At 37.6% G+C, this 15,361-nt stretch overlaps 1 protein-coding gene across 1 annotated transcript; it reads right to left on the bottom strand.

The window, feature by feature from the left end:
* Nucleotides 1-3,031: 3,031 nt before the first annotated feature.
* Nucleotides 3,032-12,177, bottom strand: LOC126829826 (omega-amidase NIT2). Its single transcript, XM_050559974.2, has 9 exons — nucleotides 12,072-12,177; nucleotides 10,415-10,533; nucleotides 9,322-9,442; nucleotides 8,477-8,565; nucleotides 7,372-7,465; nucleotides 6,616-6,690; nucleotides 5,214-5,391; nucleotides 4,768-4,823; nucleotides 3,032-3,641 (listed from the first exon to the last, which is right to left on the bottom strand). The coding sequence occupies exons 1-9, from the start codon at nucleotides 12,079-12,081 to the stop codon at nucleotides 3,544-3,546; spliced, it is 840 nt and encodes a 279-aa protein (XP_050415931.1). The 5' UTR covers nucleotides 12,082-12,177; the 3' UTR covers nucleotides 3,032-3,543.
* Between the last annotated feature and the right edge of the window lie 3,184 nt (nucleotides 12,178-15,361).

The following is a 15,361-nucleotide window of genomic DNA, read 5'->3' on the forward strand; positions in this document are numbered from 1 at the left end:
ACAAGTTGTCCGGTTTGTATATTATTTTCTGAGGTTATTGTAGCAGTGGAAAATCCAACTTCAATTATTTCTTCCTTTAAGAAAAGCGGTTTTCATCAGCGTTATATTAGTCCTTATATCGGAGAAAAAAAGGCAACTAAAAAATTTGTTATCTCTTACCTGCTGGATCAGGGCCAGGACCAGGACCAGGACCAGGGCCAGAACCAGGCCCGGGACCCGGTCCAGAAGCGCGACTGGGCTTCATGAAAACACAAATACTTCCTATGTTGCTTATTATCAACGTAAACAGAAATAAGGTCCGCATTTTATAACTCCGGTTCTTACACCCAAAGGATCTCTAACTACACGCCTTATCAAGGAAACGATGTCATGTTACTGTAATGTATCATAATTAATCTCATATTTCGATACACTTTAAGCTTTCATAATGCTATTTACACATTGACATCAACCCATTTTTAAGTTTATTTAATAATATTGTATGTTACATCTGTACATGATATCTTCAAAAGAGTTTTTTTCTCTGGAACAAATGATGTTTTTGTAATATTTAATTAAATCCGTCAACTTGACACCTTGTAAAGAAATCACTGCACTTTGATATTTTGTTGGTCTGTACAATAATGTTTGGTTTTATGATGAATAGTAAACTCACAACATCGATCTATAGATAATCGGCTCAGTACAGTCCATCATTTTAATTTATCCACAGATCGTTTTATAAGCTCGGCTTGTCCATTGTGGTCGTAAATTAATGAAACAAAAATATGCCATACTTCTATATTAAAGTAATGACAGTGTTTGTGCTGACTGGGGGGTTGGATGGCTGAATGGCTGAATGGTTAGCGTGCGCGCGCTGTATCATAAAGTCTGTCATTGAGTCGACTGGCGTGGTTTCGAATCCCCGGTTGTACGTGACAAGGAGTAGGGTCGCCTGTCCAACCTCGTGGGTTTTCTCCGGGTCCTCCGGTTTCATTCCACTGCTAAAGACCCTATGCGCAAGCGAATTATTGAAATAAAGTTAAACCATATGTTAGTCCCGAAATGACCTAGTTTGTGTCGAGTGGACGTTAAACCCCATTTCTCTCTTTTTCTCTCTCTCTCTCTCTTGTGCTGACTGGATGGTAATCGAGTCACCGTAAAGAACCCTTAGCAGCTGGAGTTCGATGAAGAGTAAGCGGAAACGCCGCTGTCCGGACCAAATTATCCCGATAGAAAACTGCATGAGGTTAGTATTTCGGTCTTCGTTAGTCCGCTAGAACAAAAAGTAAGACGTTCGAATTAATTTCATTTCATCCCCCTCGAACTCCATACAAGGGAGATAACTGCAATATATTGAAAGCATACCGCTAGAAGAACTAAGAATTGTTGCGAGAGAGATAGGCTTTAACGTCCACTCGACACAAACTAGGTCATTTCGGGACTAACATATGGTTTAATTGTATTTCAATAATTCGCTTGCATGTAGGGGTCTTTAGCAGTGGGAGGAAACCGGAGGACCCGGAAAAAACCCACGAGATTGGATAGGTGACCCTACTCCTTGTCACGTACAACCGGGGATTCGAAACCAAGCCAGTTGACTGAATGACAGGCCGTATGATACAGCACGCACGGGCTAACTATTCGGTCATCCAACCCCCAAAGAATATTTGCGATCATTTATAAAATGAAATGAAATGGGACTTAACGTCTTACTGTTCTGCACGGACCGGGCTAATGAAGAAGAGCATACTCCACCATACAATGTGCTATATGAAGATAATTTCGTCCTGACAGGCTTCTTTTACATGTACGCCAATGTGTACACAGGACCTCGGTTTTTCATTTTATCCGAACGACTAGACACCCTCCATCCTGCACCACTGACAAGGGAGAACTTGCTCGGGCAACAAAGGAAGTGAACACGAGATCTGGTTTCTCACAAAGCCACCGCTGCTTCCCCATTTATAAAGAGGGGGGGGGGGGCGAATTGTTAACTCATGCATGTCAGAAGGTCTGTCATTAAGTCAAGTGGCTTTGTTTCGATTCCCCGCTTGTCCCACTGTTAAAGACTCCTACGCGTAAGCGAATTAGCCACAGCTGGTCTAAAGGGTGTCAACTTCAGATAGACCTGATTGTGGATAAACTTTGTTCGGGGCAAGTTCCTGAATATCAAACCACAGGACGGCCTGACATAAAATATATTGTCAATGTTTAATTCTGTCTGCATGATAAGCTAATATTTATTACAATTTTGAAAATTAACACCTGAGTTTTTATATTAGGTTGAATGTTCACGTGAGAGAATGCTGCTGACAAATATTGCGGATACTACACTATAACCCTTTACCAAATGCTGCAAGAAACATTGGTGTTTTTATCACTCCTGGTTTGCAATATACGTAGAGATAAAATGAAATGGGGTTTAACGTCCTACTTTTCTTAATCACTGGGATAATGACGACGCCATGCAGTGTCCTGTGATTTAACTCCACTCTATATAAACTAGGTCATTTTGAAAATAACATATCTTTCAATTTTATTTCTGGTTCGTAGTGGTCTTTCCACGAGATAGGGCCGACGATCCTACTCATTGTCACATACTACACAACTTGACTCTGTGTGACAGACCTTATTATCTAATGTGCGTACGTTGGACTTTTAGAACATTCGACACCCGCTGTACCTCTAGAAGAAAGTTGTAGGGGGTAATGCATGAACAAAAAACCAGTGTCAATTAACGCTTATTTATACGACTTTGAAGCAAGAAAATATTAAAATAAAAGAAAGTGTAATGTTTATCTCTCTTGCGAATATTGAAACCTTTGTAGATAGTGTTTTACTTTGGAATCTCATAGAACCATATCACTGGGGGCCAACTAAAGAATAACAACTGATCTGAACCTAGGTTAATCCACATTATGGTTCTCCATGGATGTCTTTCAATTAACTGTCTTTTCTTTAGATAAGGAACTCTAGCCCTTAGAATAGCACAGCTCTCATTATGGTTATTCTTTCCAAACAAAGATCATACAATAAAAAAAGACAAATATTATCTAAAAATTAGATTCTGTTATTTGAATATACAATCTTAATATTCTATAATTATTTAAGAATTATACCCAGTAATGACATTTGTAGTTATAATCTTAATATACAATAATTATTTTAGAATTATATTCCATCAATTTAAATTTAGCTTCTAATACAACAATTAGATTCTTCATTTGTAAATTAAATTTTAATAGACATGAATTATCTGAGAATTAGATTCTTCATTTGTAATAATTAAAACTAACAGACCTGAATTATCTGAGAATTAGATTATATATCATTTGTTAACTTAAGATTCTGATATTTGTACAAGAATATAAACCCTTAGTCATCAATAATATTACACTATAATTATTTGTGGAATATACTCTGTAATTTCTCATTTATAATCTCAGTAGGCAATACTTATCTAAGAATTTGCAATTAAAAATCCTATAAGACAAATAGTCTTCTAGGAATTAGATACTATAATGTAATTTACAAAATAAAATCTTAGTAGACGATAATCTTCTAAGAATCAGATTCTTTAATTTGTAATTGATATAGATCTTCTCTTCTCTGTTTAGATATAGGCACCATTTCTCTAACTTGTTTTAAATATTCTAAATCTGAAAGAACAATAATATCCATATGTACCTTCAGTTGAAATCTTAAAACTGCACAGGTTTTGAATACTACAAGGACGCTATACAGGGTGGACCCCAGATGGATCAAGGGATGGTTTGACAACCTAGTGGGGTTGATGAGTCCAGGAGAAAATGTGGTATACAGGAGATGGTTTGAACAACCTGATTTGAGCTGAGATGATTCCAGCTCAAAATTTGTTGATCTGTTTTAGCACTGGGCTATCGACTGGAATGTGGAGTAAAACCTTCAGATACTTTTAAACCTAGTTGTTACTGGTTATCTTTGGCACCTGCAGGGACGATTAACATTGTGCACCTAGTCATTCAAATTGGATGAGAAACTGAGATCAACATTGACCCAAAACAACAGGACCTGTGACACAGCTGGAATTCATTGAAGAGCAGATTAAATTGCTACTCATGTTCTGGTAAAATTATTTTGCATAACAAATTACACATATTGACATTAGACATTGACCCAAAAGTAATGTGATGTGAAGTAATTAAATTTCATGTTTTTATTTTCCTTTTAAAATATTTATAATATGTACTAAATATGTTAAGTCATCTATATCACCAACCAGCAGTTGCCATGCAAGATACACCCACATTTTGCAAAAGATGAATAGAACACAAGCTAAACAAAACCCGCAATATTTCGTACAATCAGGGGGCATAATCAAAGAATTTATGGTCTCAAATGAGTGAATATCGAGAGGAACTGAGATCTTTGGGGTATAAACATATATTTTAAGTTCCATCACAATCGGACAAAAATTGTGAACTCTAGAGCATTCACAACCTTCACATTACATACTTTTATACTATGTACATAAAAGGACAGGCCATCTTAGCAATTCAAACTCAATAGATCTTTTTGGAGATAAAACTATATATCAAGTTTCGTCAAAATCAGAAAAAAATTGTGACCTGTAGAGTGTCCACAAATAAATTCTGGATGGACAAGGGTGACTACAATATATGTATTCGACTCAAAATACCCAGTAATTATAAATGCCCAGTTTCCCATCCATATAGCCACCTTGATTGCTACTGTACTGTGGTAACTTAAATTTCCTCATAGTATAAATTACTTAAAAAAACTCACCAATATCTGAATAAACAATAGTTTTTTCATGTTCTGTTGTTGATATAACATCTCCCCTGAAATACCAAATTCTATATTTTTAACATATCACACATTTTTTACATTGTTTATAGTTTACCAAGCACTATTCTACAAGTGGCATCTTACACTTTACTAAGCACTATTCTACAAGTGGCATCTTACACTTTACCAAGCACTATACTACAAGTGGCATTTTACACTTTACCAAGCACACAAGTGGCATCTTACACTTTACCAAGCACTATTCTACAAGTGGTACCTTACACTTTACCAAGCACTATACTTCAAGTGGTATCTTACACTTTACCACTATTCTACAAGTGGCATCTTACACTTTACAAAGACAAAGCGATTATACTTTATTTTAGTAAATTTCAAGTGGTATTTATAGCCTAATTAATAATCAACGATTGTTTATCCCTTACCATGGATTAACTACGGTGCTATGTCCCCATGCTGTATATTTGGCCTTTTCATCTCTGGCTGGTGAAATGGTTGCAACATAGAGTTGATTATCTAGTGCTCTTCCACGCTGTAATAACTCCCAGTGTGCTGGTCCAGTCGTCATATTAAATGCTCCTGGATACAGCAGCAACTGACAACCTTTAAAAATAATATTCCAAATTAGTTTGTATCACAAATCTATATGGATAATGATTTTAACTTGAATAATTTTCCATTATTTCTATCCTAGCTAATGAGGGATATTTTGCCCAGACAGTGGCGCTAGGCTGGGGTCTACTCTTATTTCAAATTCCAACTATCAAGGGTTATTTTACGTGTGGGCCAATTTGTACACAGGACCTTGTAAACTGTAGGTAGTAATGCCTTGGTTAGATGTTAGAGCAAATGTTGACTTTCAAACACGTCTTTCACAATACGCATTCAATATTACTTTGAAAAAAAACCCCTGATCCATTCATGTATGGAGTCGAATCGTTGTCATATTAGGAGAAAATATCATGGTTAAAATTGAAATATTGAGTGAAAATGGTAAAAATGGGCATTTTTGGGATTTTTCACTTGTTAATATTTTGATAACAGATCCTGATTACTTGAGATCGGCATGTCACTTTTTTACCCTAATAGAAACAGCTACTTTAAACCAAGCTTATTATGTGATCTAGAATAAGAATAGGGTAGTTTAGATAAAGATCATCTTATATTCATAGTCACACATAGATCAAAACCTTGCATACTCTATCATAACTATAAACCCATGAATCAAGATTATATATATATTACCCTTGAAAATAATTTATTTAAAGTTTAACCATTAACTTAGTTTCTATGGTTACACAGGGTATATCTTTATTTCAATATTTGTCTTACATGTAGGGGTCTCAAATAGTAGGAAAAAACCCTGAAGGACAAAGAGAAATCCCACGAGGTTACCCAGGAGACCATACCGCATGTTCAAGCCTGGGATCAAAACTAAAAACAGCCACAGACCTAATGATCTATAGCACATACATTTGAACATTCTACCCCATTCATAAGAATCGGACGTCATTTTGAACACTCTACCTCATTCATAAGAATCAGACATCATTTTGAACACTCTACCCCATTCATAAGAATCTAACGTCATTTGAAATCAGTGATACAATCTGATAAATTCTAAACAGAAAGTGTAGCTCATTGCTTTTTCACGTCAATTTTCGTTTTATTTAATCAAGTAAAAAGAACTGTGAGGTGATGGAAACACACCACACATATAACAACTTTCCTTTAACTCGGTTGACTGGTTAGTCCTGCCTATTGTGACAAGGGAGGTAAGTGAAATTGTAAGTGAATAATTGTTCTATTTAAATGATCAGGCCTCACCTTTTCTAGCATACGCTTGTCCTAACTCAGCAAATCTAATATCATAACATATGGCTACTCCTACTTTACAAAAAGCTGCAAATTAAACATCATAAAAATTCTTAATACAAAATATATATCAGATGCATGTATTATTCTTGCATAGAACATTAATCTTTTAAAACCAAAAATCATCACCAATCATTTTTGTCAGATATTGTAGTTATACTTAAATCCTTAAAGTATAACTTATCATATTTTGTCCAAATAGTGTTGACCACAATATGTTGTTATCATTAATAATGTAACAACTTGGACTGTTATCTGTTAAAGTAAGGCTGCAATAAAAAACATATAAAAGATCAAAACAGATATTTAGCAACTGGCAACATATATTTTGTGCTTTGAATCTTAATCTGTTGAACTGTTTGAGTTATCTTCCTATATTCAATTAAGGATGATAAATCATTTCCTAAATAGTGCTAGGAAACTGGAGAACACTGAGAAAACAAACGAGATTGGACAGACAACTCCTTGCTGTCAGATATTATCAGGGAATCAAAACCACGCCACCTGACCCAATGACAGACATTATGAAAACCACGCTGGAAAATCACAATGAACTTTGTTGGCCAATGCAGGGATCGAAAATACAACCTCTACTCCCGACACCAGCTTCACTGTTATTATGAAGTCCACGGTGTACTAGTAAATTGATAGCTGGTTATGTCCATTTGGGTTCTGTTAATAATCAAATAAAGATATAAACAAACTTACGAGTATCGAAAGTTGTATATTGACTGCCAGGACTTAAAACTTCAGATTCTTGAAATCTAATTTTACCAGGAACATCAATGTCAAACAAATGAATCTTGCAAAAAATATAAAAAAAAAATACAAATCTAGATTTTCCTTCCTAGGCCCAACTGAGTAACGTTTTTGTTGGAACCCATGAATTCCACCGGCATGGTTTCGAATCGCTTGGTGTACGTGACAAGGAGTAGGGTCGCCTGTCCAACCTAGTGGGTTTTCTCCGGGTCCTCCGGTTTCCTCCCACTGCTAAAGACCCCTACGCGCAAGCGAATTATTGAAATAAAATTAAACCATATGTTAGTCCAGAAATGACCTAGTTTGTGTCGAGTGGACATTAAACCCCATTTCTCTCTCCCATGAATTCCTGTTTATTGCGCCAGTGCCATGTTCACCGAGCGTCTCAGCACCTCAAGATTGGCAACAAGCATATTAACAACCACTCCTATTGGGGCATTACATTGTAACAGCAATTACCTATTAACGAGGGGATCACAGTGGCTAAGTGGGTAAGGCGCTGGCTCGCTAGCCTAGAGGTCAGGTGTTCGATCCCTGCATTGGCCGAGAAAGTTCATCCCGATTTTCCGGCGTGATTCCCCCTTGTCAGTGATGCAGGACGGAGGGCCTGACAAGGACAGCTGTCTAGTCATTCGGATGAGACGAAAAACCGAGATCCCGTGTACACATTGGCGTGCACGTAAAAGATCCCTTGATAGTTGGAATTCGATATAAGAGTAGGCCGTAGTGCTGCTGTCCGGGCAAAATTTCCCTCATAGCACACTGTATGGCGTATGCCCGTCTTCATTAGCCCAGTTAGGAGCAAAACAGTAGGACGTTAAACCCCATTTCATTTCATTTCATTTCACCTATTAACGAAGTCGTCAAATTTAACTACTTTCTCATTTTAGCAATTTTTTATGCTTCAGACGTGACATTTCAACAAAATCCAACCATTGAAAAACTATATTGTGTTTTTATCCTGTATGCAACAGCCTTCGACAGAACTTCCAACTTCCTAATACATGTAGCTATTATATGTACTTATGTGTCAATATGAAGATTCTATACCTACCTTTCTATGTTTGGCTATCAGTTTTCCTTCTGGATTGAATATTGTACTAGTGTTATAAAGTTTGCCATTGTGTTCTTCTGGAATTGACCCTGGAAATATACATTTAACATGGTTAATATCTTATTTATAAGTAGAGCTGGTCGCTTTTTTAAAATTTTAAACATTCACTTTTTCAATACTTTCAGTAATCTAAACATGGAGACTCGTATACTAAAAACTAAGTACAATTTGTGGAAATACACAAATGAAAATAAATTCAAGAAATTACTAATTAGCTAAATGCACACAACTTCCATGATAGGTTAGATTTGAGCACAGTTATAAAGATATCTTGAACAGTTTATTTGATATATTTCAGAAACAAATTTGTGACATCAGGATGGTGAGATGGATCCCATTTTAATATCTCTTACTTAACTTCATTCAGCATGCGATAATCATTGCTACTAAAGTTCAGAGAAGATTTACTTCATACGCCTAAGAGACTAATATATAACCCACAAACATTAAACAGACACAATGTCAATGAGCATTGGACGCAAACACAAAACAAACCTATATGTATTGGTGACCAATCCGTTCAGTTTATCTGAGGATGGTATATCATAAGATATGGCTGCCAACAATTTAAGAAAACATTAATTGTACAAAAACTATGAAATTATTATTTTCTTTGCGCCAACAGAATATTAAGTAGGGCCAACATTTTCTACTTTAAAATGATAACTAAAAAACATTATGTATCTAAAATTAAAATGACAGGTATGATCTCTTTAAAGTTTTTACTCCCCTGCCAGTTCACATAAGGGATTTGCTGGTGTTTTGATTGAACACTTTTTTCTTACCTCCAACAAGGAAAATCTGATTCTCTTTAGCAGCTTCAGCCAAGGCATCAGTTGATGGACCTGGTATTTTCTCAGCATAGTCAGCAAAATAAGATGTACCATATGGGGAGTTAAAGCATTCCTGTAAACAGATATTATAAGTGGTTAAAGAGAGAGAGAGAAAGAGAGAGAGGGAGGGTTTAACATCCACTCAACACAATACGAGTAAGCAGTAGTGCTACTAGTGCAGCTGTCTGGTCAAAATTTCCCTCATAGTAGACTGTATGGTGTATGCCTGTCTTTATTAGCCAAGTTCGTGCAGAAAAAAAGTAGGATGTTAAGCATCATTTAAATTTTAGGAAAAATGTACTGGTTTGTAGAAATAACACAGCAGAATTATTATTACTTTATGGCAGTGTAAAATCAAATAGAAACCAACTTTAAATAGCCATAAGTTAAGCTTGAATTTATTCATTTGAATTATTTTTGGACCAGTAGGTTTTTTAATAGAACTACTTTTGTTCTTGTGTGATGTAGTCCTACACTATAATTATTCACTTAAATTCTGGTATGTTAGGCCTTCAAGAAGTTCAACAACCAAAATTCAAGTAGTATCAAGCCTGCTAACTGCAAATATTTGTCAATTCTGATACAAAGTGAAATGGGGTTTAACATCTTACTGTTCTGTTCCGACTTGGCTAATGAAGACAGGCATACGCAAATCAGTGTGCTATGGGGAAATTTTGCCCAGGCAGCGGCACTATGGCCTACTCTTATATCGAATTCCAAATGCTAAGGGATCTTTTATGTGCACGCCAATGTATACACGGGACCTCACCTTTTCCCCCATCCGAACGACTAGACTGCTGTCCTTTTCAGGCCCTCCATCCTGCACCACTGACAAGGGGAAACCACATCAGAAAATCCTGATGAACTTTCTCGGCCAACGTCTTACCCACTTAGCCACCGTGACTCCCAATTCTTATACAAATGGGTCTTAACTTCTCATTATATATATTCTGCTCCAACTGGGATAATGAAGACATGCAATTCTGATACATGTATCTATATGAATATACAGTGGACCCTAATATTGTGTTAATCTTAGACTTACTGGTAGTGCTACTATCTTTGCTCCATTAGATGCTGCCTCTTTAATTAATCTTACAGCTTTAGTCAGATTATCTACTTTTGAGGCCCCAACAGCCAACTGCAGTAATGCAAGCTTAAATTCTGTAAGACACAAAATAAAGGACTTATCAACATTTACAGTACCGGTATGGTAACAGCAAGAGATCTAAGAACCAGCACCCTTGTAAACTCCAATTTGAATTGGAAAATCCCATGTATTCTATTTTTAGCTGAAATTTGTGATGACAGCACAGCTGTTTCCACATACTCCTCGCAGTGTTTCATTTGATTAGACCTAATCCCACTCGATCACCGCTGTAATGAAAGCAAATTTCTGTTAAAAATTATGACAGGTCAAGTCAGATTAACAACCAAAATCTAACTGCGTAACAATATCATTCAGGTTTAAACAGAGCCGCAGATAATGTTTACATAACGTTACGTCATGACTCACAAAATTTATTATGCCCAATTAACCAGTGTATAGCAGAATATTGCAGAAAAACTAATTGCGTGACAAACCGACTACAATTTAAACAATACTGCTTTGAGACGAACAATACTTTTGCCGTTTTTAATACCTTAAATGACTGTCCAAAGTTTTAGCGAAGACCCCAGATTAAACGAATGGGCTGTCATGTTGCTGTACTTAGGTGAGATTTGATTGTACGGGAAGAATAGACACACTCCCTCAAAAGCTCAAGTATCAGAAGTCAATCCAGCAATGGCCAGAGAGGGATTTCTCGGGCCATTGCTTCAGGAATATGCTGTTTCCATCACTTTTCATTTTTTTTATACTGAGAGAAAATTTGATTTTGGTGAGCTTTACACAGAGAGAGAAAAAAAATGGGATTTAACATTTCAGACTAGCATATGATTCAATTTTATTTCAACAATTAGCTTGAGTGCAGGGCTCATTTCACTGCAGTTGACTCATGACCTTATGATCTGAAGCGCAGAATGTAAGATGTAAAAGAATAACAACTGTTATATACTCTCTCAATCATGCTTCAAAATATATCTTGGTATAGGCATACAGGCCTGATGAGTTGGAGTGGGTGGGGGGGAGAAATGAAATGAACGAAAAAATTATTGTGGCAGCTGACACGATCGAAGCACAGTGTCAAGGGACCCCACCCCAACAACCCAGCAGATTCAACATGTGAGTAGGCCTACATCAGTGCTCAGTAGTTTAATATGGGGGACATCCCCTACAAAATTTACAAAAATTAGACCGCCATGACACACACGTTTACCTGCAATTTCAGACTGTAAGTAAGCTTACACAAACTTGAAAGCCCGGCCAAGTTAATAATAATAATAAAACTATCTAGCTTTAATTATTTATACGGTTTGGCATTTGAATTAAATCCCACGTTTTGTCCATCTCAATTTGAATCAACTAATCAATTAAAGTGTTGCAGATGCATTCACCGGACACTTCACTTTCAAGTAAATAAAAAAATAACCATCTAACTTTGTATTTATTATATATATACTATATAGTGGGTCAATATTTGTGTTAAGAATAAAACCATCAACGTGGAGCATGTACAAGTTATCCGATACGGGCTTACTAAACTATAAATTATGCATGTGTTATATATAATATATTGAATGTGAAAACAATAAATACTTACTGGATGACATGACAATTTATGCAACGGTTCTCCTTGAAATAATTCTCTTAAAACAAAAAGATCGTTTGCAGAGCTTCAATGTAGGTCGCCATTTTAAGTGTCACGTGACGATGGTTTTATACCAGATCAACGGTTGATCATGAAGTGGTCTATTTATAATTCTATGAATTTATTACATTTAAAGCCCGCCCATCAACAAACTAAATGAATCTACTTGAATTGGATTGACAAATATAAATAATTTGTATGTCTAGGCTATTGATTTTTTTTATTCAATTCATTTGTCTTCGTACGTATCGTCCAAAGTCTTAATCGACAATGAAAACACGGATTAGGCCCTATTTGTCAAAGTCAACATTGGTGTTGTGATCTTACCGAGTAAAGATGAGCCTCTGACAGAGCATTAGCCTAATGCTTGTCTGGTTATTTCAATGCATCAAAATACGTTTTCTTTCCTGGATAAACCCCAACCCTAACTAAAGATATATATGCACCCAACAAACCGTCGATAGCTAGCACATACACCAGCTATTTAATGCATCTGCTGAAACGAACCGATTTGTACACCTAAAGCCTACACATTTTCCTCCGAATAGAACAACCTCTTACTCCAGATATTGATGCGTCCGTTGACAAGAAGGGCTTTCCCCAATGAAACTCATCCCCCATTCAAGATAGTTAATGGCCCTGCTGCAAAGAGCGACTTTCCCCATGAAACACATCCCTTACTCCAGATATTTAATGCTTTTGAAAAGTCCAACTTTTCTCAATGAAACCCATCCCTTACTCCCGATATTTAATGCTGTTATTGAAAAGAGCGACTTTACCCATTAAAACCTACCCGTTACTCCAGATATTTAATGTTTCTGTTGAAAGGAGCGACTTCTCGCCAGATATCTAACGCATCCTTTGGAAAGAGCGACTCGCCCCTATGAAACACATATCCCTTACCCCAGATATCTGATGCGTTAAAAGAGCGATGTTCACCTATAAAACCCTCACTCAAAATATGTATTGCTATTGTTGAAAAGAGCAACTTTCCCCAGATATTTAACGCATCCTTTGGAATGAGCGACTTTACACTGTAATAACCATCCCTTCTTCCAGATATTTAATATTTCTGTTGAATAGAGCGACTTTCTCGGATATTTAACGCATGGAAAGAACGACTTTACCCAAGAGAAGCCAGCACTTACGCCAGATATTTAAGGCTTTTGTTGAACAGCGACTTAACCCTATAAAACCTATCCCTTACTGCAGGCCCGTAGCCAGCCTCCTGACTGCGGAGGGGCGGTGAACTTTATTTAATGAGGCAACTTATTTCGTTTGCAAAAAAATAATCTTCCATAAGTTGGAACCAGTACCAACAAACACACAATGTTGATGATAGACCTCGCTCAGGTCGTCCTAGAGCCACTACACAAGCCCAGCATCGATACATTCGTATACAGGTCCCGCGAAATCTAGGACAACCGGCCAATCAGCTTTCTGTAAACTTGTACCAAGTCACAGGAATTCGAGTTCCACCCCAATCGATTACATGCAGCCCATTTGCATGCGCGACGACCGCCTGTTGTGCCTCCATTAACTCGCCAGCACATGGCAAACAGGCGTCAATGGTGTAGGCAGCGTAGAAATTGGGGTTATCGTCGATGGGCGCGTGTAATGTTCTCAGATGCGTCCAGATTTACTCTGGATTTCACCGATAGGCGTGCCCGCGTTTGGAGGCGTGTAAATGAGCGTCATGCTAACGTTAACGTCAGACAGCATGACAGATTCGGGTGTGGGTCTGTTATGGTGTGGGGAGGAATCACCATGACTGGCAGAACGGACTTGCATATTGTTCCAGGAAAGGTCACTGGTGTGTACTACCGTCACCACATCCTGGTACCGATAGTTCTGCCGTTTGTTCAACGTGCAGGTCGACGTTTCATCTTTCAAGATAATGCCCGTGCGCAACGCGCTCGTGTCGTGAATGACTACCTCGAGTGTCACCATATTGTCCATATGCCAACCATGAGTCCTGACCTTTTCCATATATAGCATGTCTAGGACATGATCGGGAGACTGTTCTTCGACGTCAACGTCAACCGACAACACTGCAAGAATTGGCCGTAGCACTGCAAGAGGAGTGGGTCAGATTGCCCCAAATCGTGATTGGACGGTTGATTATGAGCATGCCACGACGAATTGCTGAATGTGTGAGGATTGGTGGAGCAACTCATTATTAAGACAAAACTCAAAAACGTCCATTTTCACTTTTGACAGTGTATCTCTTTGTGAGTGAAATATAGATTATATTAGGGTATACAGGTTGTGGGTGTTTATAACATACTGGCTGAATGGCCGAGCTAACTATGACAATTATTTACCTTTACGCCACACACAAGAGCTACGACTCCGTTACATGGAGAGAGAGAGAAGGGAGAGAGGGAGTTCCTGGCGAGAGTGTTATCAGTGTTTAAGAGAGAGAGAGAGAGAGAGAGAGTGTGTTTAACGTCCACTCGACACAAATTAGGTTATTACGGGACATGGTTCAATTGTATTTCAATAATTCGCTTGCGCGTAGGGGTCTTTAGCTGTGGAACATCATAGGTGGATGCAGACTACTTTATCCGACTCAGAGATATAGAGTTCCTAAATGTTGATAATACATTTATAGGGTCTAACATTGTTAGTTTTGGAGTACCTACGGACCCCACCTTACATTTGAGACCAAGTTTGCTTTGATGCGACTTTTTTCCAGGAAAACACATAAATCTGTGTTTATCCGGCAGACTATATCCCGAAATCACTTTGTCTGATACATTACCCTGGGCAGTGGCGGATTAAGCTCCACCAAGGCCTGAGGCGACAGTTGCTGGAGGGCCTATTTAGTTTTTAAATAGGGCCTATTTAAAATGGCGTGGGCCTAATTAATTTCGGGTCAGGGCCTATGTTGATTCCCGTTGGGCTTAAACCCAACCCCCTTAACATTCATTGTCTATGCGTTTTTAATCGTATCAGACAAGTCTAAAAAATTTTTTTTACAAAATCTTTGGGCCTGAGGCTGCAGCCTCATCAGCTTCACTGATAATCCGCTACTGACCCTGGATTTCACAATATGCAAATGCGTAGTTCGATTGATGAGGTGCGGTGGGAGGGTGAGGGTAATGCGTACTACAGTCCGTCTTAAACAGGTGTCTTGAAATGATTAAGTCAACTACGATATTAAGTCTAAACTTTTATTACAGTAAACCGTTCAAGGCATTCGACGTCCGTTCTGGAGTTTGTATGGTCACACATCATTA

Source organism: Patella vulgata, chromosome 8 (genome assembly GCF_932274485.2).
Source record: "Patella vulgata chromosome 8, xgPatVulg1.2, whole genome shotgun sequence".
Classification (NCBI taxonomy): domain Eukaryota; kingdom Metazoa; phylum Mollusca; class Gastropoda; family Patellidae; genus Patella; species Patella vulgata.